The sequence below is a fragment of the Lepus europaeus genome, chromosome 2 (assembly GCF_033115175.1).
Source record: "Lepus europaeus isolate LE1 chromosome 2, mLepTim1.pri, whole genome shotgun sequence".
Classification (NCBI taxonomy): domain Eukaryota; kingdom Metazoa; phylum Chordata; class Mammalia; order Lagomorpha; family Leporidae; genus Lepus; species Lepus europaeus.
In genome coordinates this window covers 77904942-77931189 of record NC_084828.1, presented here as the reverse complement: position 1 = coordinate 77931189, position 26248 = coordinate 77904942, and the positions used below count along the sequence as shown (strand labels likewise).

Sequence of the window (26248 nt, the reverse complement as noted above, 5' to 3'; positions counted from 1 at the left end):
GTCTTAGTTTATGGAGTGCCTTTACCATGAGAGTGGAATTTCGTCAGGTGTTTCTGTGCCTACTGAGATGATCCTGTGGTTTTTGTCTGCTAGTCTATTTTTATGTTGCATATTACTGTGATGAATTGTATCGAACCTACTTTCCATTCTTAGCTAAACTGCACTTGGTCATGGTATATAATTCTTTTTCTGTGTTGCTGGAATTTAGTGATGATTTGTTACATTTATGTCCAGAAGAGTAATTTTCTTGTGATGTCTGTTTTTGATTTTGGCGTCAGAGCAATACTGATTTCATAGGATGAGTTAGGAAGTAGACTCTAGGGCAGTGGCACTGTGGTGTAGGGCTAAGCCTCTGCCTGCAGTGCCGGCATCCCATGTGAGCACAGGTTCATGTCCCAGCTGCTCCTCTTCCAATCCAACTCTGCTATGGCCTGGGAAAGCAGTAGAAGATGGCCCAAGTCCTTGGGTCCTTGCACCCGCATGGGAGACCTGGAAGAAGCTCCTGGCTCCTGGCTCCGGATCAGCCCAGCTCCGGCCATTGAGGCCAATTGGGGAGTGAATTAGCAGATGGAAGACTTTTCTTTCTCTGTCTCTCCTCTCTCTGTGTAACTTTGACTTTCAAATAAGTAAATAAATTTTTATTTATTTATTTATTTGACAGGCAGAGTGGACAGTGAGAGAGAGACACAGAGAGAAAGGTCTTCCTTTTTCCGTTGGTTCGCCCCCAATGGCTGCTGCAGCCAGCGCGCTGCGGCCGTCACACCATGCTGATCCGAAGCCAGGAGCCAGGTGCTTCCCTCTGGTCTCCCATGTGGGTGCAGTGCCCAAGCACTTGGGCCAGCCTCCACTGCCTTCCCGGGCCACAGCAGAGAGCTGGACTGGAAGAGGAGCAACTGGGACTAGAACCTGGTGTACCGGCGCTGCAGGCGAAAGATTGAGCCGTGGCGCCGGCCTACAAATAAGTAAATAAATTAAAAAAAACAAACAAACAAACAAACAAAAAACCCTGTTGTAAACTATGGACTTTGAATGAAAATGATGTGTCATTGTAGGCTTATTATAATAGATGTGCCGCTCTAGTGGGAGACGATGATAGTGAAGGAGGCTGTGTGTATGTGGGAGCAGGAAGTGCATGAGAACTCTCTGTACTTTCTACTCAGTTTTTCTGTGATGCTAAAACTGTTCTAAAAAGTAAAAGTCTAGGGGTGGCCATTTAGCCTGGTGATTAAGATACCAGTTAAGGAGCACATGTTCCCACATCAGAATTCCCAAGACTTTTTTGCCCCCAGTACGTGTAATTCTAGATCATTATCATATAATTTATACTAACAAAGTGTTCCTTTTTACAGTTTCTTCCATGGTTGACTTTAATTTCTAAATGGAGATGTCGGAATTTCTCCTAACTCTATTGCCTCATGATCCACAAATATTCTCTATATATCATGATTTATTTGAATTAGTGAAGATTTTCTTTGTAGTATAATATCTGCTTAAAAGGACTGTATATTCTCTACCAGGTGGATGCATAAATCTACATACTTCCATGAGATCAAGTTTTTAGATGCATAGTTAAAAATTTTTTCTGTCTATACTAAATTTTTATCTATTTGACTTGTCAATTCTTAAGAATGTTGTATTAAGCCGGCGCCGAGGCTTAACAGGCTAATCCTCCGCCTTGAGGCGCCGGCACACCAGGTTCTAGTCTGGGTTGGGGCTCTGGATTCTATCCAGGTTGCCCCTCTTCCAGGCCAGCTCTCTGCTTTGGCCCAGGAAGGCAGTGGAGGATGGCCCAAGTCCTTGGGCCTTGCACCTGCATGGGAGACCGGGAGAAGCGCCTGGCTCCTGGCTTCAGATCAGCGAGATGTGCCAGCCGCAGCAGCCATTGGAGGGTGAACCAACGGCAAAAAGGAAGACCTTTCTCTCTGTCTCTCTCTCTCTCTCTCACTACCCACTCTGCCTGTCAAAAAAAAAAAAAGAATGTTGTATTAAAATTTCACATTATGATCTTACATTCATTAAATTTTCCCAAGAATTCTGTAAGTTTTTGCTTCATATGTTTTTGGTATATGCAGTTAAATGTATATGAGTTCAGAATTATTGTATCTTTTAGGTTAATTGTTCATTTTATCATTTTAAAATATATTCTATTCTAATAAAATATCTTGCCTTAAATTTTAATTTGACAGATATTAATATAATTGTGTCAGCTTCCTTCTTGCTTAAAAACTTATGACCTAAGGCTATATATATATATATATATATAAGCTTTTTAAAAGATTTATTTATTTTACTTGAAAGGCAGAGTTACAGAGAGGGAGAGGCAGAGAGAGAGAGATTTTCCAACCACTGGTTCACTCTACAGATGGCTGCAATAGCTGGCCAGGAGACAATAGTTTCTTCCAGGTCTTCCATATGACATCTTCTACTGCTTTCCCAGGCCATAGCAGAGAGCTGGATAAGAAGTGGAGCAGCCAGGACTGGAACCAGTGCCTATATGGGATGCCGGCACTTCAGGCAGCGGCTTTACCTGCTACACCACAGCACTGGCCCCCTCATACACTTCATAATTACAACTTTAAGAACATGGTGATTGTCCCCACCATGCCTGCCCTCCCACCCAATCTCCAAAGCTGTGGGACTGATTGTGTAGTGCTGAGTTAGACCTGGATAAAACTCTAGTTTTTACAGCATTCCCAAGGAAACCACAGTGACATCAACCCAGACATTTAGGTTAAAAACCAGACCACACACAGAGAGAGAAATATCGAAGAGGCAAAAAGACCTCTCCCAAGTGGTCCAGCATTTATTAATATTTGATCAGAGAAAGGCAAAGTCTGCAGGACTGGAAAAGCTCTGAGCTGCTAGTCCGCCTCTGTGACTGCAAAGCCTTGCCTTGTTGTATTAGTCCAGTGTGGCCCAGGAGATAAACCTACAGCTTCCCCAGCCCAGCTTCTGAGACAGGTGGAACCTTGTTCTTCTAGATGGGGCCTTGTGGGTGAGAGATAGTGAAATAGACTGTGGAAGGCAAATCTGGATAGCTCATCCTCATCAGGAAAACTGTACAGGTATATGATTTCCGCTATGTCCCAGGCCCCTGGGTACAAAGCAGGAACCGAGGCCACTAGCCTCTCCAAATGAAGATCCTGCATTTGGAAATCATTTGTGGGATTCTCTGCAAAGGGAGAATCCCATTCCAGATTGCAAGGGTTTAAGGGCTGAGGTGGAAGAGAGCTATGGGAATCTGAAACCATTGGAAAAAAGGAGTAAGGATCAGTGGATGTTCCGGGGAGGGTGCGCGTAGTCTTCCCGGCTTGAAGGACCTGGTTGAGTTGCTTTAGCGATTGCTGTTGCTGCTTCTTCTGTTTGAATCGCCTGTTTCTGAACCAAACCTGGAGTGAAGGCAGAGGGGAGATTGTGGTGTGTTAGAGGGGAGAAGGCATTTGGGGCTTCTCCAGGGTGAAAACAGCCAGATTACACCCTCATGTCCCTTCCAAATCACCACGACACTGGGTTTTGAGAGAGAAGAGGCAGGCATGACGTCAACAGATGGACAGTGAGGGTTTGGGGCCCCAGAGAAGGAAGAATGTGAGAATGGGAATGTGGTTCAGAAGCTGTGCTGCGATTTCAGAGAAAGGGCTCTGACTTCTAGAAAAGGGAGACTTCTTGTTCAGGCATCCAGGAGAGGTAGGGAATGCAAGCTGAGGGCATTCCAAAGATTATTTTAGAAGACCTCCATTGTGAGAAATAATCCTTAAAATTGTATGGGGCTTAGCAGACTCTGAGGTCAGAGGGAGCTATTTGTCTATTGATAATGTTATGAAAAAACAGACCGCTGGGATATGTTCCAGAGAATTCTGAGTAATTTGTCTGGAAGAGAACGCTGTAGTACAGGTGTAAAACTTCATGATGTGACTTGGGCGTACACCATGTGCCCAGTGTGATACCAGCTCTGTAGGTACTCAGTGAATGAAATATGTTACTGTGATGGGAGGGGATTTCCAGGCTTCTCAGTGGGAAGTGGTTTGGATGGGGTACCAGGCGCACCCTGGGAATCAGACCTTTATCGATGACTCTGGTAGGCTGAACTTCATAGCTAGTTCTTTCTTGAGTTTTTTATCTGGAAACATGGTCTGGCTAAATACAGCCTCCAACTCTATAAGCTGTTGGTGGGTGAATGAGGTACGTTGATGCTTCTTACACATTCCTGTAGTCAAAAATAGAGGATGGTTTTGCTTACACCACTCATTTCTCCACGCCCCTCCCTGACACCCACCCCCCCCAGCCCCAAAAGACCACAGCTGTGCTTCTTCCATGCCTTCCCTTCTATCAGGCTTGGGATCCACAAGATAGTAGCCCACGTGCTGGCTCTGAATGCCTGTGACTCCTATAACAATGAGCTGCTCTCTGGTTTAGTTTGTCCATAATAGGAAATGTGTAAGTCTTCTTTCCCACCCCCACCCCCCACTTTGTTTCTTCTAGAAACTAGGAAGAAACCTCATATCTTTTTGCACTAGAGTATAATATGCTATTTAAAGTAGGTTTCCACTCTTCTTTAACTATTTTTTAAAAGAATTTATTTTTATTTATTTGAAAGGCAAAGTTAGAGAGAGAGTGAAAGAGAGAGGTCTTCCATCTGCTGGTTTACTTCCCAAATGACCACGTTGGCTGGGTCTAGGCCAAACCAAAGCTATGAGCTTCTTCCTGGTCTCCCACATGGGTACAGGAGTCCAAGCCCTTGGGCCATCTTTGATTTTCCAGGCACATTAGCAGGGAGCTGGATTGGAAGTGGACCGGCCGGGTCTTGAACTGGTGCCCTATGGGATTCCAGCATCGTAGGTGTTGGTTTTACCCACTGGACCACAGGGTTGGCCCTGGTTTCCACCCTTCACTTGCTTTTCAGGAACCCAATTCATCTCATCTGGCAAAGGGACTTTTTTTTAAATTTATTTTTTATTTTCTCCTCTGGGATAAGGGCCATAAGAAATGAAATATAAGTAAATATGTGGAGAAGGTTGAAAAATTATGGAATTTTTAAAAGTAGCAAGAGAAGAAAAAGATTATTTTTGATAAAGCACTATTATAAAATATTATAAAAATGAACCGCAGGCCCTGATAGATGAACATCCGCATAAAAAGGTACATTATGGAATCCAAGGCAGTGCTGTGCTACTTCTCTCCAACTTCAATTGAAAAAGAAAGGGTCTTGGGACTGGGCATTGTGACACCATGGGCTAAGCGGCTGCTTGGGACACCTATATTCCATGTTGGAGGGCTAGTTTGAATCCTGGCCACTTCACTTTTGACCCAACTCTCTGCTAATGGACCCAGAGAGCAGCAGATCAAGGTTCAAGTTCTTGAGTCCCTGCCACCCTTGTGGAAGAACTGAATGCAGTTGCTGGCTCCTGGATTTGACTTGGCCCAGCCCTGGCTGCTGTGTACATTTGGGGAATGAACCAGTGGATGGATGATTCTCTCTCTCTCTCCCCCTGTCTCTCTCATAGATCCAGTCCCTCTCTTAGGCGGCATCTGTGGGACCTGTCTCCTCCAACCAACATTAGTGCTACTCCTGGAACTCTGGAATTGAACAGTGGCTTTAGGGTCTATGAGACCATTTTGCTCCTGGTGCCAGCACTGATCTTGCAACCTCAGCACCTCACTTGGATTGGGCTGTGAGTCTGTGTGCCAGGTACACCCACAGTACCTGCAGAGCATACTTCCAATACGTAAGAAGCTCCTCATTCTCCTCTGGAGATGGATGGGGACCTATGTAACAGGAATCTTAGTGAGCACACAGAGCCACAGGAACCTGCTATATCCCTACCACTACTACCATTAACTATATAGCAAATAAAGACATAGGGAGACTATACTACAAAGTCCAACTGGAACTAGACCTAAAGTAGACCAATATCTGAAAGCCACATTTCCAGGAAAAAGCTTTCAATCAACAAAAACTATCCTCTAAAAGAGAAAGAAACAATTGATTGCCTGGATGCACAAAAATCTACATAAGGACACAAGAAATATGAATAAGCAAAGCAATATGATGCCCCAAAAGGAACATAATAATGCATTATCATCAGAACATAGAGAAAGAAATATAAATGAGATGCCAGAGAAAGAATTCTAAAGAATAATTGCAAGGATACTCAAAGACCAGTGAGAGTGGTCATCCTTGTCTGATTTAGAGCATATAGATGTTTTCAGCTGTTCCTCATTCAGTGATGTTGGTTGTTTTCATATATAGCCTTTATTATATATATATATATTTTCATATATAGCCTTTATTATGTTGAGGTATGTTATTTCTATGCGTAATTTTTCAAGGTTTTTTTAAATCATGAGTGGATATTGCATTTCATCAAATACCTTTTCTGTAGCTATTCAGATGACCATATGATTTTTATCCTCTTTCTGTTAGTGAGATATATTACATTTATTGATTTGTGTGCATTGGCGCATCCCTGCATCCCTGGGATAAGTCTCACTTGGTCAGGGTGAATAATATTTTTAAGGTGTTGTTGGATTAGATAGATATGTTAGTATTTTGTTCAGAAATTATGCATCTAACAAGGTGATTGGCCCATAGTTTTCTTCTGCTGGTGTTGTTGTAATTTTGATTTTGTAATCAAAGAAATGCTGACTTCATAGAATGAATTCAGAGGGTTCCTCCATTTCATTTTTTTTTTTTTTTGGAATATTTGGAGAAATTGGGTAAGTTCTTTCTGTAAAATCTTGTAGAAGGGGCTGGCTGGTGTTGCAGTGGGTTAAGCCACTGCATGTGATACTGGCATCTCATTTGAGTGCCAGTTCAAGTCCCAGATGCTCCCCTCTGATCCAGCTCCTTTTTTTTTTTTTTTTTTTGACAGGCAGAGTGGATAGTGAGAGAGAGAGACAGAGAGAAAGGTCTTCCTTTTTGCCGTTGGTTCACCCTCCAATGGCCGCTGCGGCCAGCACATCGAGTTGATCCGAAGCCAGGAGCCAGGTGCTTTTCCTGGTCTCCCATGCGGGTGCAGGGCCCAAGCACTTGGGCCATCCTCCACTGCCTTCCCGGGCCATAGCAGAGAGCTGGCCTGGAAGAGGGGTAACCGGGACAGAATCCGGCACCCCAACCGGGACTAGAACCCGGTGTGCTGGCGCCGCAAGGCAGAGGATTAGCCTGTTAAGCCACAGCGCTGGCCAATCCAGCTCCTTACTAGTGCTGGAAAGCAATGCAAGATGGCCTAATTCCTCCTACATACAGTTTCTGACTCCTGGCTTTGGGCTGGGCCAGCCCCCACTATTGCAGCCATTTGGGTAGTGACCAATTGGATGGAAGACCTCTGTCTCTCCCTTTGTTACTCTGCCTTTCAAAACAAATACATTATTTTTTTTTAAGTATTACAGAATTCAGCAGTGAAGCCTTCTGATCCTGGGCTTTTATTTTGTTGGGAGATTCTATTACTGACTCAACCTCAACCTTGGTTATTGATCTGCTAAATTTTTCTATGTCTTCCTAATTCAGTTTTAGTAAATTATGTGTCTAGAAATTTATCCATACATATGGGGTGTCTTCCTAATCGTTTATATCTTTAATTTCTTTTGGAAACATCTTATGGCTTTCAGTGTACATGTCTTTCACATCCCCGGTTAGGTTTATTTTTTAGTATTCTATTATTTTTAATGTTATTATAAATGGAGTTTTTTTCTTAATGTCCTATTCTGATTGCTTAATGTTAGTATTTAGGCACAGAACTACTCTTTCTGTAGTCATATTTTTAAAAGGTAGACATTTTGTACTAACACTGAAAAAGCTCTAGGATACATTGTTAAATAACAATACATATTTCAAAATAATTCACTAAGATACAATCTATACAAGTAAATTTTTGTATACATTTAATACTACTAGTCTATATAATGAGCTTCTTCTTTTCTCCCATTTTCCCACAATGTGGAGTCATAATATTCCTGCCTTGGAAAAGGAACTTTATTTCTATTTCCTTATGCTTCAGAACTTTTCTAGAAAAACATTCTCTCTCACTCTATATCATGTATTTGTGGCATATTCATCATGATTTGAATCAATCTATTAGCTTTATTTGAAATTTATTTTTAGATTTCTGATTAATATGTAATACTTGTGCATTTTTATGGGTGCAGTACAATTGCTTGACACATGTATACAACATAAACCGATTGAGCATGGCAACATGTTTATATCTTCTAGTTCTTCATTCAATGTATACTACATTATTTTTTTAAAGATTTATTTATTCATTTGAAAGGTAGAGTTACAGAGAGGCAGAGGCAGAGAGAAAAAGAGAGAAGTATTCCATCTACTGGTTCACTCCACAAATGGCCACAACAGCCAGAGCTGGGCTGATCCAAAGCTAAGAGCTAGGAGCTTCTTCCAGGTCTCCCACATGGGTGCAGGATCCCAAGCACTTGGGCCATCTTCTACTGCCTTCCCAGGCCATAGCAGAGAGCTGGATCGAAAGTGGAACATCTGGGACTCGAACCAGTGCCCATATGGAATCCTGGCACTGCAGGCAGTGGCTTTACCTGCTATGCCACAGTGCTGGCCCCTGTAATATGTTATTGTGAATTATAGTCACTTCACTATTCTACATTCTGGTCAAACACTAAAATTCTTTTTTTTTAAAAAAGATTTATCGATTTGAAAGGCAGAGATAGAGATAGAGAGAGAGAACTACCATCCTCTGGTTCACTCCCCAGATGGCCACAATGGCTAGACAAGGCTAGGCCAGGCCAAAGGTAGGATCCTAAAACTCCATCTGGATCTCCTACATGGGTAGTAGAAGCCCAAGTACTTGGGCCATCTTTCACTGTTTTCCCAGGTGCATTATCAGGGAGCTGAATTGGAAGTGGAGCAGCCAGGACTTGAACAGACACTCATCCAGGAAGCTGGCATAAAAGGCAGCATCTTAACCCACTGTGCTACCACTCTGTCCCTGGATCACTAGAACTTGTTCTGTGTTTTGGCACCTCCAAACCTCCAACCTTCCTCTATCTCCCCTTGTCAGCTACTAGTAATCATTATTCTGAGTTCAGATTGACTATTTTTAACATAATGACTTCTGGTTCCATCCATTTTACTGCAAATGTCAGAGTTTCATTCTATTTTTATGACTGAATAAGGTTGCATTTTGATATTTTTAATATATAGCACATTTTCTTTGCCTGTTCCATCAGCTCTAGAGAGGCAGATTGTTTTCCCATCTTGGCTGTTGTGAAAAGTGCTGCATGGACATGGGAGTATTTATCACAGATAAGTCTCTATGATATGATGGTTTCATTTCCCTTGGGTATATATTCACAAGTGGGATATCTAGATCATGTGGTAGATATTTTCAGTTTTTTGAGGAACATATTGTTCTGCATAATGTCCATATTAATTTGCATTCCCACTGACATTGTATAATTTTAATTTATTTTTAATTTTATAATTTATTTTTTCACATCCTCAGCAGTTATTTTTTAAAAATTTATTTATTTGAGAGGCAGAGTTACAGAGAAAGGGAGGGACATTGAGAGAGTTTTTTCATCTGCTGGTTCGCTCCCCAGATGGCTGCAATAGCCAAAGTGGGCTGATCCGAAGCCATGAGCTAGGAGCTTTTTATGAGTCTCCCATGTGGGTGCAGGGGCCCAATCATTTAGGCCATCTTCCACTGCCTTCAAGGCCATTTGCAGGGAGTTGAATCAGAAGTGGAACAGCCAGGACTCAACTAGTGCCCATATGGGTTGCTTGGCAGGTGGAGGCTTAACCTACTACGCTACAGTACCGGCCCTCAGTTATTATTTTCTTGCCTTTTTGATAACACTATTCTAACTTGAGTGAAATGATTCCTCATTCTGTTTTTGACATGCATTCTCCTGATGGCCAGTGACACTGAACATTTTTTTCATCTATTTGTTGACCATACTTCTTTTGAGAAATATCTACATATGTCCTTTGTCCATTTGTTAACTGAATTGTTGTTGGCTTTGGGTTTCTATCTATTTGGGATATTATTTCTTTATCAGCTGCAAAGGTTACAATTATTTTTGTCCCTTTCCATTGGTTTTCTCTTCATCCTGTTGATTGTTCCCTTTGTTGTACAGAAGCATTGTAGTTTGATATAGACAATTTGCCTGTTTTTGCTTCTGTTATTTGAGTTTTGGGTATCTTATCAAAAAAAAACATTGCTTATACCAATGGCTTGAAATGTTTCCCCTGTGTTTTCTTCTAGTAGTTTTATAGTTTCAGGTCTTATATCTAGGTCTTTGATGCATTTTGAGTTGATTTCGATATAGAATGAGAAGTGTGATGGCAGGGTTTCATGGTTAATTCTGCATGTACAAACTTAGTTTCTCTAACACCATTTATTGAAAGGACTGTCCTCAGGGCTGGCACAGTGGCTCACTTGGTTAATCCTCTGCCTGCGGTGCCAGCATCCATATGGGCGCTGGGTTCTAGTCCCGGTTGTTCCTCGTCCAGTCCAGCTCTCTGCTGTGGCCCAGAAAGGCAGTGGAGGATGGCCCAAGTGCTTGGGACCTGCACCCGCATGGGAGACCAGGAGGAAGCACCTGGCTTCTGGCTTTGGATCGGCATAGTGCTGGCCGAAGCGGCCATTTGGGGAGTGAACCAATGGAAGGAAGACCTTTCTCTCTGTCTCTCCTTCTCACTGTCTATAACTCTACCTGTCAAATAAATTTAAAAAAAAAAAAAAAGACTGTTCTTTCTCCCAGGGATGTTTCTGATAACTTTGTCAAAGATAAGTTGGCTGTTGATGAATGGATTCATTTTTGGGATCTCTATTCGGTCCCATTGGTCTGTCTGTTTCAATGTCAGTGTCCTGCTGTTCTGATTATAATAGCTCTTGTGTATCTTGAAAGCTGTCATTGTGATGCCTCCAGTTCAAGATTTCTTTGGATACCTTGGAGCTTTTCTGCTTCCACAAGAATTTTAGGATTGTTGCTCCCAGTTCTGTATAGAATGCCAAAGGTATTCTGATAGAGGTTGGATTGAATCTTTGGAAAGTGTGAACATTTGATGTAAAATTTTCCAATCCATGATCATAGGAGGTATTTCCATTTTTGTGTCATCTATGAATTTCTTTCATTGGTGTTATATAATTCCCATTAATGCTGGAAATATTCTTAGAATATTTTTGAAAATAAGATATAATAGTCAACAGCTGTTGTAAAGCAAATGCAAGGGGCCGGCACTGTGGCACAGCAGGTTAAAGCCCTGGCTTGCAATGCTGGCATCCCATATGGGCACCAGTTCAAATACCAGCTGTTCCACTTCCAATCCAGCTCTCTGCTATGGCCTGGGAAAGCAGAGGAAGATGGCCCAAGTCCTTGGGCCCCTGCACCCACGTGGGAGACTTGGAAGAAGCTCCTGGCTCCTGATCGGCTCAGCTCCAGCCATTGTGACCATTTGGAGAGTGAACCAGCGGATGGAAGACCTCTCTCTCTCTCTGTGTCTCTACCTCTCTCTGTAACGGTCTTTCAAATAAAATAAATCTTAAAAAAAAGCAAATGCAAAATGTAATTATAATTCCATGAAAAGGAAAGATTTTCAGAGGAGAGAGGATAAGGGAGAGTTATACTTACTGGAATAAGCTGGAGATTGTGGTACCAAGTTCATGTTGATAAAAGGGCCTCGCTGGGGATTTTCTGAGGTCATTCTGCTGATCAGAATTTCTTCAATCTGTGAGGGAAGGCTAATGATAAAGGGTATGCTGATGAAATCATTCATCCACTAAAAAGGGCTTTTTTTTCAAGGGGATTGGTTTGCTATATGACCTTGTGCAAGTAGTTAATCCCTGATCCCTCTATCTCAACTGGAAAATTATTCATTTTTTGTATCATAGAGAAACACTCAAGGTGTATTATCAAAAATGAAATTTTGGAGATATTAAAAGAAATTGTGCATGCTCTGGCCTCAGAATCAGCCCTTAAGGCAGTAGGATCTGGCTGAAGAGCCCATGAGAGTATTTTAGGCATGGAAAGCCAAGACACTCTGGCAAAAAAAAACAAAACAAAACAAAACAACAACAAAAAAAACCTAAATGAAAGATCTCTGCGAGTGAGATCCCAGTGGAAAGAACAGGTCATCAAAGAAGGAGGTACCTTTCTCTGAAGGGAGGAGAGAACTTCCACTTTGACTGTGACCCTGTCGGAATAAGATCAAAGTTGGCGAACTCAAAAAGCTTCCATAGCCTAGGCAACTCATGACTAGAGCCTAGGGAGATTACTGACGCCATGAACAAAAGTGTCAAATTGTTAAGTCAACAACAGGAGTCACTGTGTACTTACGTCTCATGTGGGATCTGTCCTTAATGTGTTGTCCAATGTGAAGTAATGCTATAACTAGTACTGAAACAGTATTTTACACTTTGTGTTTCTGTGTGGGTGCAAACTGATGCAATCTTTACTTTATATATACTAAATTGATCTTCTGTATATAAAGATAATTGAAAATGAATCTTGATGTGAATGGAAGGGGAGAGGGAGCGGGAGATGGGAGGGGTGCGAGTGGGAGGGAAGTTATGGGGGGGGAAGCCATTGTAATCCATAAACTGTACTTTGGAAATTTATATTTACTAACTAAAAGTTTAAAAAAAAAAAGGATGTTATACTACAATGTTTTAGTGATCTGTGATTACTTAAAAATTTACTGTATATGGGATGCCGGCACCTCAGATTTTTCAATGTTAGACATGAGGAGCCAAAAAATTAGTACAACTGAAAGTATAAGTAATTAATCTGTTTTCCTCCTGGGAATTTTTCAGGCTGAATAGAAATTATATGAGAGAGAAAATTGGAACTTCAAAAATGAAGAGCCATAAATATGATATATATCTGCTTGAATATAAATTTTCTCCTTATAATTTTTTTGAAATATATATTGGGGCTGGCACTGTGGCATAGCTGGTAAAGCCGCCGTCTGAGGTGCCGGCATCCCATATGGGCGCCGGTTTGAGACCCAACTGCTCCTTTTCCAATCCAGCTCTCTACTGTGGCCTGGGAAAGCAGTAAAGGATGGCCCAAGGCCTTGGGCCCCTGAACCTGCGTGGGAAGATCCAGAGAAAGCTGCACAACCCCATACGAGACCTGGAAGAGGCTCCTGACTCCTGGCTTCAGATCAGCTCATCTTCGGCTGTTGCGGCCAATTGGGGAGTGAACCAGCGGATGGAAGACCTCTTTCTCTCTGCCTCTCCTTCTCTTTCTGGGTAACTCTGCCTGGAGTTACCCAGGAGAAGTACCTGGCTTCCCTGAGGGCCCATCACAAAGTCTGATGCAATGTAATGCTAAGTGACAGAATCTGTTGTCATTTAGAAAAGTAATTCAGCCCTTGAAACTGTACTACTCAGACACTTCTGCCACTCTGCAGTGTGGCACAGGGGTGGGAGGGCTGTGTACTGCCTCTCTGACCCCAGCCTAGGGAGCCTGGCAGTGCTGCCCTTGGCCTGGGCCAAAGTCCCTCTTGTTTGGAGCCCTTTCACTGAACTTTGCATCTCTGGAACCTTAATAAGTATATAAATTACCTAGAACTCTTGTTAAAATACAGACTGAGATTTACTGGATCCAAAGTAGGGCTTGAGACCCACCATTTTTAACAAGCTTTTAGGTGATGTTGAGATTACTGGTCTGCGTTATTACTGGTGTGACTTAGCGTGGCAAGGCTTTAAAATTTTTTTTTTAATTTTTAAATATTTACTTTTTAAGGAATACAAATTTCATAAGTACAACTTTAGGAATATAGTTATTCTTCCCACTCTATCAGCCCTCCCACCCACACTCCCACCCTTCTCCTCCTCCCTCTCCCCTTGGGTGGCAAGGCTTTAACAGAGACTCTTGTCAAGAGCCTTGGGTGATCACTGACATCGTACATGAGAGTGTTAACAACAAGAGTCACTGTGCGCTAACTTCCCATGTAGAATCTCTGTCCTCAATGAATTGTGTTATAACTATTTCTAAGTGCTTGCAATGACATTGAACAGCCCTTGTCTCGACTGCTGAAGAACAGGGTCTTTTGTTTGTTTTTGTTCTTTTTTTTTCTGTGCAAATTGTTGAACTCTTTATTTAGTTGATCTTCTGTGTATAAAGTGCATCAAAAATGGATCTTAGTAGAAAATGGGAGAGAGGGGACGGGGAGGGGTGGGAGTGTGGGTATGGTGGGATGGATCACTGTATTCCTCAAGTTGTACTGTGAAATGCATGAAGTTTGTATTCCTTAAAGAAAAGGTTTCTTTAGGGAAGGTTGGGGGAGAGGCTCTTTGACGCCTCTGCGTGTCCCTGCCTCCTGGACATGGAGTCTGCAAGACATTGTCACATCAAGGACCACAGGATGTTTTCGTCAAATGACCTTGAGCCTGCGCCACATCTTCCCTGAATGTTTTCTCCTGGACAGAGTCCATGCCTTCAGTGGGCACCCTCTGGCCTGAAGGGCAGCTGCGGTCAAAGGATGTCACCCAAGCCTGGGCCGTGGGCAAGCAGAGAAGGGTGAGGCTGTGGCGGAGGGACAGCAGCCAGTTCGCCTACATGACCATGCTCTTGTGTAGAATTTTAAGGAACCCAAGAATTCAAAATTTAAATCTCCACTTCCAGAAATATGCTTTGTTCTGGCCCTACTGGACTTTATTCCTTGAACAAATCGTGATCGTCTTCTCTCCAGGCATTTGCCAATGTCTCCTACTTAACAGCCAGTCATCTACTCACCTGTCACTTCTCTGTATAAACAAGACTCACCTGTAGAAGCTATCCTCTTGCTCTCCTCAAACTACTTCATGTTGTTCACTTAGCTCCTTCTTAGCACAGTGTGCTTGTCCTTCTAAAAGCAGTTACACTTTTACCCATTTACGTGCTCCTCCACTTACAGCAGATTATTTCCCAACAAGCCTATCATATTGTTAGGTTGAAAAGCATTTAACCCACCTAACCTACTGAACAGCCTGTCTTAGCAACACAGTGTGTGTGGACTATGGATGGCCACCCTTCATGATCTCACAGCTGACAGAGCTGTGGCTGCTGCTCTGCCCAGCATCCAGAGAGTAGCACACTGTAGATTGCTAGCCCAGGAACAAGCATGGTTTCAATTGAATGCATATTGCTTTTAGAGCATTGTAATGTTGAACCACTATAAGAGATCAACTATATTTTTTTTCCTGGTTCACTCCCTAAATGCCCCCCAGTATCCAGAGCCAAACCAGGCCTAAGCTAGGAGCTAGTAACTCCATCCACATCTCCCACACAAGAGGCAGGAACCCAAGTACCTAGGCCATCATCAAATGCCTTCCTAGGTACATTATCAGGAAGCTGGATCAGAAGCAGAGTAGCCAGGACTGGAAGCAGCACTCTGCTATGGGACACAGGCATCCTAAGCTGGAACACCTGCCCTGTGAGCTGTTTGTTTCTTCTCCTACTTTTTGTCCCTTCATTTCACCCTTGGAACCAATTGGCTTTGAGAAGGTAAAGTGTCAGTGGAAGGAGGATATGGATTATTTTTGACTCTGCTTGGAAAAAGTTTACAACAGAAGGCAGAGGTGGAAGGTGAGGGGAGGGTGATAAGGAGGAAAAAAGAGGGCAGAGGAGTGGGAGCAGCAACTACGAAAGTTTGAATGCCTGGGGCAGCAGTCCCCAGCGTGTGCTTTGAGGCTCCTGGGGCCTTCCTGAGATCTTTTCATAGATTCCTGAGGCTGAAATTATTTTCATGACAAAATTAAGATGACATTTTACTTTTTAACTCTCATTCTGTCACAGATATATAATGGAATACATTCAGAAGCATTTCATAACTCAGTAAACCAATATTGTGCAAACAACCAATAAATATGTAGTGCTAACAAAATCATGCCCAGCTAAAAGATCCACTCAAAGTTTAGTGTAGACTGATGGATTTTATCGTGATAGGGTATGAAAGCTTGACTGAAGTAATTTTAAATTTCACATCACAAGTTATCTTTAAGAATACTACCACTTCTTATGTTTGATTGTAGTTTCAGAGAATAACCACAATGATCTCAAAGGCTATTAAAATATGAACCATCTGGGGCTGGCTCTGTGGCATAAGGGTAAAGCCGCTGGGTGCAGTGCCAGCATCCCATATGGGCACCAGTTTGAATCTCGGCTGCTCCACTTCTGATCCAGCTCTCTGCTGTGGCCTGGGAGAGCAGTAGAAGATGGCCCAAGTCCTTGGGCCCCTGCACCCACATGGGAGACCCTGAAGAAGCTCTTGGCTCCTGACTTCAGATAGGCGCAGCTCTGGCCGTTGCAGCCAGTTGGGGAGTGAACCAGAAGATGGAAGACCTCCCCCCCACCCCCACTCTTTCTCCCTGCCTCTCCTCGCTCTGTGTAACTCTTTCAAATAAATAAATAAATCTTAAAAAAGTATGATCTTTGGACGGCACCGTGGCTTAACAGGCTAATTTTCCGCCTAGTGGCACCAGCACACCGGGTTCTAGTCCCAGCTGGGGCGCCGGATTCTATCCCCGTTGCCCCTCTTCCAGGCCAGCTCTCTGCTATGGCCCGGGAAGGCAGTGGAGGATGGCCCAAGTGCTTAGGCCCTGCACCCCATGGGAGACCAGGAGAAGCACCTGGCTCCTAGCTTCGGATCAGCGAGATGCGCTGGCCACAGCGGCCATTGGAGGGTAAACCAATGGCAAAAAGGAAGACCTTTCTTTCTGTCTCTCTCTCCCTCACTATCCACTCTGCCTGTCAAAAAAATTAACAAAGAAAAAAAAAAAGTATGATCTTCAAAAAGTCATGGAAATTGCATATCATGAAAAAACTATGCATGAACTTAAATCAGTTTCCTTTTAATAAACATCTCTCTTTTTAAGTGTTTATTTATTTAAAAGAGAGAGAGATCTTCCACCCACTGATTCACGCCCCAAATAGTTGCAATAGCCATGGAGGCCAAAGCCAGGAGCCAGGAACCCCATCTGGGTCTCCTGATTGGGTGGCTGGAAACTAAGTACTCGGGCCATCTTCTGCTGCCTTCCCAGGTGCATTAGCAGGAAGCCAGATCAAAAGTGGAGCAGCTGAAATTCAAACTGGCACTCTGATATGGAATGCTGGCATTGCAAGCAGTGGCTTAACTTGCCATACGGCAACACTGCTCCCAAAATATATATTTTAATTTCATTTTCCCATGAACTTTTTGAAGTTTTCTTGAATTTCCCATTCTAATGTGTCTGCATAAGATGAGATTTCTTCCTCATGTTTCAACAAAAAATAATATATAACAAAAGATGCATGCAAAAGCAGGATAGATTTTGCTGTACTCTATAAGGAAGTTACTAAAATACAAAACAATGCCATTCATCTCACTATATTTTGTGTGTATGGAAAATTCAGTTAACATGTAATACATTTACCATTTTATTTTGGGATGAATTACTAATTATGTTATAATTTCTAAAGTTTGATACTGACAGTGGCAAATAGCTAAAGATATCACCTATAGAACCAAAAGGTGTTTGGCATCTCCAATAATTTTTAAGAATGTAAAGAGCTTCTAAGACCAACATGTTTGAAAAGCACTAAGTGAGGATGAACCAGGGGCTAGATTTTTTTAAAATAAAGATTTATTTATTTGAGAGACAGAAGTACAGACAGAGAAAGAGGAAGACAGAGAGAAAGGTCTTACAACCACTGGCTCACTCCCCAAATGGCCACAATGGCCAGAGCTGGGCCAAGTTGAAGCCAGGAGCTTCTGCCAGGTCTCCCACGGAGGTGCAGGGGCCCAAGTGGACCATCATGCACTGCTTTCCCAGGCGCATGAGCAGGGAGCTGGATTGGACATGGAGCAGCGGGGCCTCAAATCGGTCCCCATATTGGATGTCGGCGCCTCAGGCGGAGGTTTAACCACAGCGCCAGCCTCAGGGCCTGGCTTTTAACTGAAAAGAAATTAAACCTAACTAAGCATCTGTTCTTCAATATAACCTTTGGAGTAAATATAGTAATAAAATGATGCTGTAGCTAACGTACAATCCCAACATAAGAATATTGTGCAATACAATAATAATAGTACACAGAATAGCATTTGGAGATGTTTTGCATGAGTCAGACATCCATGTGCTTGCTGTACCTGATTCATTTAATCCTCAACACATACACGGGATAATGTATAACTGTTTTCAACCTCTTACAGATGAAGAGACGTAAACACTTAAAGTTTGGGCAGCCAGCAGAGCATCACTGGGAATGAATCAGATCTGTCTTACTCATGCATACAGTCTGTAAATCCCCGCCAAGAGTCTGAGCTCACACTAGCATATTAAACAAACACCAAAGCACATGATTCAACTGGATCAGAATGTTTTCCCCGATTGGGCAATGGGGACCGTCAGACACAATTGCCCGCAGGAGCACTGCATTTTCTCAGCAGATATTTAGCGCTTGTGTTCCGCATCTGAATGCTTGGCTAGGTCTGGGTGACTCAGCAATGAACCAAACCCGCAAAAATAGTTACCATGGTGGAGTTTCTATTCTGATGAAAATTCGCAAAGGCGAGGCTAGCACAGGTTGGGAGTTCGGGGGCTCTGCAGAGCAGACACCCATACTTAGTCACAGGAGCCTCATATTCAGTCCTTAATTTTTACAAGGCAGTGGGATCTTGATGGTCTCTTCTGCCCTCAGCCTACAACCTCACCCTTCATCATCTCCCTTTAGTGTAAGTGGAATGGAGGGACCCCCATCCTTTCGTTTCACTGCTCTGATATTTGGAATCCTCTGAGAACACTCAAGCCCTCCATTCTGTCCTCCCTCTCAACCTTCCTCTACTTACTCAAGAATCCACTTGGAGTGACAGCTTTCGATCCTGCTGGATGGGTCTCTCCGGAAAGGCAGCTTCTTTGGTGGGTCCTGATGGTGAAGAGCCCGTATTTAAATATAATTTTTATCCAATCAGACACGCCCAGACACACCCTGAATGCCTCACCCTTCGTTTCATATATTTATTCAATAAATGTATGTGCAGAGTCTAGTGCAACTATCAACTAAAAATTGTAATTATTTTTTTCATCCTCAAATTGCCTACCTTAGATCAATCCTAATAGGCTTCTTTGTCTTTTGATGCAACCACCTCTTTAATCTGAGTACTTTAACATGGTTTTAATCCATTTATATTGATAGGATCTTGGTTAATCATGTAGCTGAACCTATTTTTACTTCCTTACTTGGTACAATCTATGTGTGTATTTTCTTTCTTTCTTTTTTTTTTTTTTTTTCAATTTAAAAAAAAATTTATTTGAAAGGCAGAGTTACAGAGAGGCAGAGCAGAGAGAGAGAGAGAGAGAAGGAGAGGTCTTCCATCTGCTGGTTCACTCCTCAGATGGCTGCAATGGCTGGAGCTGTGTGGATCCAAAGCCAGGAGCCAGGAGCTTCTTCTGGATTTCCCACACAGTGCAGGGCATCCTCTACTGCTTTCTCAGGCCATAGCAGGGAGTTGGATCAGAAGTAGAGCAGCTGGGACTTGAAGAGGCACCCATATGGGATGCCGGCAATGCAGGCAGCGGCTTTATCTGCTATGCCACTGTATCAGCCCCGATGTGTGTATTTTCTTACTTTTCCAGTCTTCTATTTGAATGGACATACTTTTTTCCCTTTTCTTCTCCTATAATGGGACGTTATTTGCAAGATTTAAAGGTTCATTATTTTTAAATATCCATGCTTGATTTTGAAAATCCAAAAATTAATCAGTGTATCTGTCCTCCGGAACACTAAAATGTTCTTTGGATTTTTAACAATGAATTCCTCACTTTTAGTCTTTCTTGCTATTTTTGCCTACTATTGTGGGTCAAACTTGCGTTTACAGCCTTAAAAGTAGTCACTATTATTCTTTCTGAAAGTACTTATTTAGATGTAACCATAGATTTGTCAAGTTCTTTGATGGTGGCTGCTTCTTTCACCTTCCTTTTTTCTTTTGGACACAATTTTATTCTCTTTCATATAGAGAGTGCCAAGTGCACTGTGGGAGGCAGTAGGTGAGGGCTCAGTAATTGGGCCCTTGTATCCCATGTTGGAGACCTGGATTTGAGTTCCCAGCTCTTGGCTTCAGCCTGGTGCAGCCTAGGCTATTGAGGTCATCTCTGTCTCTCTCTCTGTCTTCTCGCTTTCTTTCTCTATATCGTTGCCTTTCAAAAAAGAAGACTAAAGTCTTATTCATTCATTCTTCATTATTTTTAATTTATCATTTATATTATTCATTTATCATTTACTTATGACTATCTATTGGTGACAAGATCTATTTTGGCACTGAGGCGGGGTGGTGTTAATTATGACTGTAATATACTTAGTCCTGCCTCAAGCTATGGTAGAACCATCAGCTGACTGGTCTAGGCTTCTCTGGGTTGGAGAGAGAGCGAGCTCTGTCTGTCACTGCCTGCTCCTTTGTTAGCTAGCCCAGTGGCACCCATTATAGGCTAAGCTATAAGATCTAGACACCAAAGACCAGAGTCCATGCTCTACATCCTACCAAAGAAATTCACCCAAAAGTTTAGCGGCAAGATGGCAGAATAGGAAGGGAGTACACTGATAGGGAAGAGACATTTTAATAAAAGTGGAGATACTGCAGGCTCAAGGAAGAGTAGGGGAAGAAACAGCAGAGGAAACTCTTCCGGAACTAGTGATTCACAGGGGACCTGCGTGGAGAGCGTGGGAGCCCACGATTCGGGACACCAGCGGCAGAATCAACACACCAGTGCTGGAACGCGAGGTTAGCTGAACCTCCATAGCCCAAGACACCAGCGGGCAAGCGGAAAGAGGAGACTAGAGGGAACGAGGCTTGAAACCCCATGGGGAAAAGTTCACCTGGCTAACTAGAAGAGAGAGAGAGAGAGAGAAAGTGACCGATACGGACACGAGTTTCTCTCTCTCCGCTCACCTCTCAAAGGCGAGCAAGACAAAGAGCAGGCGCCATTTTGGACATACGTCATAAGCAGGGCGACCTCAGGTCTGCACCGGCCCTGAGCCTAGCAGAAAAACCTGACTTGGGGGGGGGGGTGAAATAACAGGAGATTAGGACATAGAGAATGTGTGGTGCTAATGAACTGAGACTGTGAAAAAAGAGAGGTGGGGGAGAGAACTCACAGAATTCACGTGAGTACTCTCCAGAGACACTACAATTCGGTAACCTTGGCAACCCAGTGGGAGACTGCAGGAGAATTGGAGCCCACACTGAGGGCAGCACAGATTCCCTGTGTGGCCCTTGGGAAAGAGCTTCTGATCTCTGGCTCCTGTGGGTATATCATTCGCCTGCTAACTATCTCTAATTCCACTCAGCTGTGCGGAATTACTTCCCTTCTGAATCAAAAAAAGAAAGAAAGAGAGAGAGATTTACCACACCTAACCTGGGAGTGTCCTCTGACACACCCTTAACCCTGAGGAACCAAACAGAACTCTCAGGCCACACCCATTTCAAGCCTCTAAGGCTCCTCAAAAGCAGACAGTCCACTTAATACAGTCATAGTATAACAAGAAAAAACACCACAGTGAGGGAAGGAGAATTCAAAGAATATCTCTACAATACCAAGCAACAAACGCAAAAACCGAGAAAACAAGAACAAGGATGACAGTATGACACCCCCAAATGAACAAGACATCCCAAGCCCCAAGCCAAGATTATGAAGATGATGAGATGGAAGAAATGCAAGATACGGATTTCAAAACATTTATGATAAGAACAATTAGAAGTGTTCAAAAACAAATGCTTGAGCTACGAAATTCCTTACTGGACGGGATAGAAAATCTCCTTCGAGAAAATGAAATCTTAAGGAGGAATCAAAATGAAACGCAGAAACTAGTAGAACAGGAAAGTGTGATAGTGAAGAGAAGTCAAAATGAAATGAAGAACTCAATAGGTCAAATGACAAACACATTAGAGAGCCTTAAAAACAGAGTCAGTGAAACAGAAAGAATATCAGACTTAGAAGACAGAGCACAGGAAAGTATAGAGTCAAACCAAAGAAAAGAAGAGGAAATTAGAAATCTAAAAACTATTGTTGGGAATCTACAGGATAATATTAAAAAACCCAACATTTGGGTTCTAGGAGTTCCTGAAGGCATGGAGAGAGAGAAGGGATTACAAGGCCTTTTCAGTGAGATACTTGCAGAGACTTCCCGGGTCTGGAAAAGGACAGAGACATCCTAGTACAGGAAGCTCATAGAACCCCTAGTAAACATGACCAAAAGAGATCCTCACCATGACATGTAGTAATCAAACTCACCACAGTGAAACATGGAGAAAAGATTCTAAAATGTGCAAGAGAGAAACGTCAGATTACTCTGAGGATCTCCAATTAGACTCACAGCTGACTTCTCATCAGAAACCCTACAAGCTAGAAGGGAATGGTGAGACATAGCCCAGGTACTAAGAGAGAAAAACTGCCAGCCCAGAATATTATATCCTGCAAAGCTCTCCTTTGTGAATGAAGGTGAAATAAAGACTTTTCATATCAAACAGAAATTGAAAGAATTTATTGCCACTCGTCCAGCCCTGCAAAAGATGTCTTACACACAGAAACACAGAAACACGGTAATCAATATGAAAGAAGGTAAAGGAAGGAAACCTCACAGCAAAAGATCACAGGAATCTCAAACCATATATTAGAAAATATCTTTGGCAAATGGCAGGGCAAAGTTACTGCTTATCAATAGTCACATTGAACGTTAATGGCCTAAACTGTCCAGTTAAAAGACACAGATTGGCTGATTGGGTTAAGGAACAAAACCCATCTATTTGCTGTTTACAAAGAAACACATCTTTCCAACAAAGATGCATACAGACTGAAAGTGAAAGGCTGCAAAAAGATATACCATGCCAACAGAAATGAAAAAAGCTCAGGCTAAAATTTGTGTTACCTTATTTAAAATGTTATCCTAATTGTGTTACTAGACATGATAGTTACCTTAATGAGAAAGCCCCAGAGGCCTAAAGGGTTAAATACTTGTAAAATCCTACAGGTGCTTTCAAAAATACTGTGAAGTAAGCAAGTGCCTCTTTTTGGTTGATGAGTTTATAATTTTAAACATGGCAACTTAAAGTCTTTTGTCATCCACAGTTATATATGATTTGCTGCTCATAAAATTAAAGTGTTGTTGGTTCTGTGTTTAGCTGTCCTCCAATAGGTTCCTACGGACTTTTTCCAGCCACTTCTATTGTATTCAGTACTTTGGGATGGCTCTGTAAACAGATGAAGCCAATAATGTATTAACAGTACCAACTGAGAGAAAGTATGGTTAACTGAGGTTACTAAAAACAAAAAGCAATTAAAATCAATTGGCAATTTACAAAAAGAGTTTAAAGACTTTAAAAGCTATTATTAAAATTGCTATATTGGTCTATTATGTTATGTTATATGTGTGTACATATTGTATGTCCACATGGGAAAATTTTATTAAGAGTTTTATTTTAGGCTGGCGCCACGGCTCACTAGGCTAATCCTCCACCTTGTGGCGCCGGCACACTGGGTTCTAGTCCTGGTTGGGGCACCGATCCTGTCCCGGTTGCCCCTCTTCCAGGCCAGCTCTCTGCTGTGGCCAGGGAGTGCAGTGGAGGATGGCCCAAGTGCTTGGGCCCTGCACCCCATGGGAAACCAGGAGAAGCACCTGGCTCCTGCCATCGGATCAGCACGGTGCACCGGCCGCAGCGTGCCTACCGCGGCGGCCATTGGAGGGTGAACCAACGGCACAGGAAGACCTTTCTCTCTGTCTCTCTCTCACTATCCACTCTGCCTGTCAAAAAAAAAGAATTTTATTTTAATTGGCTTATAGATAAGATTGTCCATAAATTTAAGCTGCTAAAATTAATCAAAGATACGTTTTAATTCGTGGGACCTAATCTCCGTATCATATGTTTTAAACTTGTTGGTAGAAAGAAACTAAAAACATTTTATATGTTTGTGCTTAAGTTTACTGGTTAAACAAACTACACCATGTTAGATATTTAAGAGGTGTTTCCAAATACATGATTCTTAAAATTTATAGAAGGCATTGGACCTTTTGGTAAATGTTTTATTAAGTTGTTATCTTATGGTTGAAACTGTTTGCTAAGTTTTCATGTGATATTGCTATTGTCAGCAAGCGATCTAGGACTTGCTCCCTCATTTCTCTATTCTAAGCCCAACTTGTTCTTTCATTTCTCTATTCTCTTCAAGGTAGGAAACTAATTCTATTATGAAGGAATCTGTAGGATGCACAATTTAATCTTTAGACCTTATAAAATAGATGGCTAACATTTTTCTGTAATAGCATAGCCAAAATAAGAGCTTAAATTATAATCTCATAGCTAGATTTACTTCGCCATCAGCGAAGTAAACAGTAAGTAGAAAAAACCTCCCTTTCAGACCACAGGGAAAGAAAGTTTAAAGTGAGAATATAATTTTCCTCATGGGCATTATCTACCTTAGAAAAACTACTACAGAACATGCCTGTGACTATAGACTTGTAGTTCAGGCCACTGAAGATTAGAGATGGGACACGGGCACTCCCTTGACTTGCATCCTCTGGTCTGCTTTAACACAAACCAGGAGGAAAAGAAAGCTAGGCATCAGAAGCAACGGGTGGCAGGCCTATTAATGGCTGATCTGTACAGTGATCTGCCCTCAAGGAGACCCAACAGGCCAGTCCACTGCAGTGGCTTTCAATATGGTAAGCCTGGGCTTCAGCAGAAGTCAGCTTGGGAAGAGCCCTGGCAGCTCTGCCAAGAGTTGGATCACTGGAAATGGACCTGCCCTGGAGTCGAAGGATGCCCAGGTCAGAGCCACAGATCTTATTGGCTCTAAGCTGAAAAGCCCTTCACTCAGCCCAACTTCCAAAGTGACCACTGCAGCTGAGGGGACGGCCAAGTAGGGTCAGCAACATTGCAGGCAGAACTATAAATTTCTTGTTAGAGATGTTACCTGCCTTTACTTGGCCAGCTCTCTTCCCAGGCGAGCTAAGTAATGAAAGTGAGCAGAGTGTCTTCCCCTAGGAGGTTCACACCTCCCTTAGGATGTACCCCATGAGAAGAGATAGATAGGTCTGGGCCTCTTAACTTACAAGGCCTAAAGCCCACCAGATTATTATCAAGCCCCTTCTGTCAGGTTCTATTTGCCTCTCAATCAGAAAACTTAATTGTAGCTTAGACAGCACCTTTCTTAGCTCCTCTAATAATGACTCTGTCCTGTGTTCTAGATCCTGTCTAGTGCACTTGGGCCTCTTTTCTTTGTAATCATAACCTCTACTCTACCACCAATGGCTCTACTCCCAACCTGTGTGTACTGATGGTCCTCTTCCCTACTTAATGCTGTATAATTGTTCAAAATTTCTCTACAGACAAACCCCTCTACCTAGAAAAGATGAGTGACTTTTCTCCAGTCTTGGCTGGAATCAGCTTTCCGGTCTGTTGGGTGTTCCCCAATAAACCCTTTCCCTTAAGAAAAAAAAAAAAAGAGTGAGATGCCTTTCTCTGAAGGGAGGAGAGAACTTCCACTTTGACTATGACCTTGCCTAAATATGATCAGAGTAGGCGAACTTGGAAGGCTTCCATAGACTTGGCAACTCATGACGGGAGCCTAGGGTGGTTACTGGTGCCATAAACTAGAGTGTCAATATGTTGGGTCAACAATAGGAGTCACTGTGCACTTGCTCCTCATGTGGGATCTCTGTCCTTAATGTGCTATACATTGTGATTTAATGCTATAACTGGTACTCACATAGTATGTTTCACTTTGTGTTTCTATGTGGGTGCAAACTGTTGAAATCTTTACTTAATATATACTAAATTGATCTTCTGTATATAAAGAGAATTGAAAATTAATCTTAGCCGGCGTCGTGGCTTAACAGGCTAATCCTCCACCTTGCGGCACCGGCACACCGGGTTCTAGTCCTGGTTGGGGCGCCGGATTCTATCCCGGTTGCCCCTCTTCCAGGCCAGCTCTCTGCTATGGCCAGGGAAGGCAGTGGAGGATGGTCCAAGTGCTTGGGCCCTGCACCCGCATGGGAGACCAGGAGAAGCACCTGGCTCCTGGCTTCGGATCAGCGTGATACGCCAGCCACAGCGGCCATTGGAGGGTGAACCAATGGCAAAAGGAAGACCTTTCTCTCTGTCTCTCTCTCACTATCCATTCTGCCTGTCAAAAAAAAAAAAAAAAAAAGAAAGAAAGAAAATGAATCTTGATGTGAATGGAAGGGGAGAGGGAGCGGGGAGGGTTGTGGGTGGGAGGGAAGTCATGGTGGTGGGGGAGCCATTGTAATCATAAGCTGTACTTTGGAA

General features: G+C 42.7%; 1 protein-coding gene across 1 annotated transcript; it reads right to left on the bottom strand.

Annotated features, from left to right (window-relative positions):
* Nucleotides 1–2861: 2861 nt before the first annotated feature.
* Nucleotides 2862–18864, bottom strand: ARGFX (arginine-fifty homeobox). The gene is made up of 4 exons (XM_062181043.1): nucleotides 18782–18864; nucleotides 11602–11711; nucleotides 4059–4204; nucleotides 2862–3389 (listed from the first exon to the last, which is right to left on the bottom strand). The coding sequence occupies exons 2-4, from the start codon at nucleotides 11672–11674 to the stop codon at nucleotides 2862–2864; spliced, it is 747 nt and encodes a 248-aa protein (XP_062037027.1). The 5' UTR covers nucleotides 11675–11711; nucleotides 18782–18864.
* Between the last annotated feature and the right edge of the window lie 7384 nt (nucleotides 18865–26248).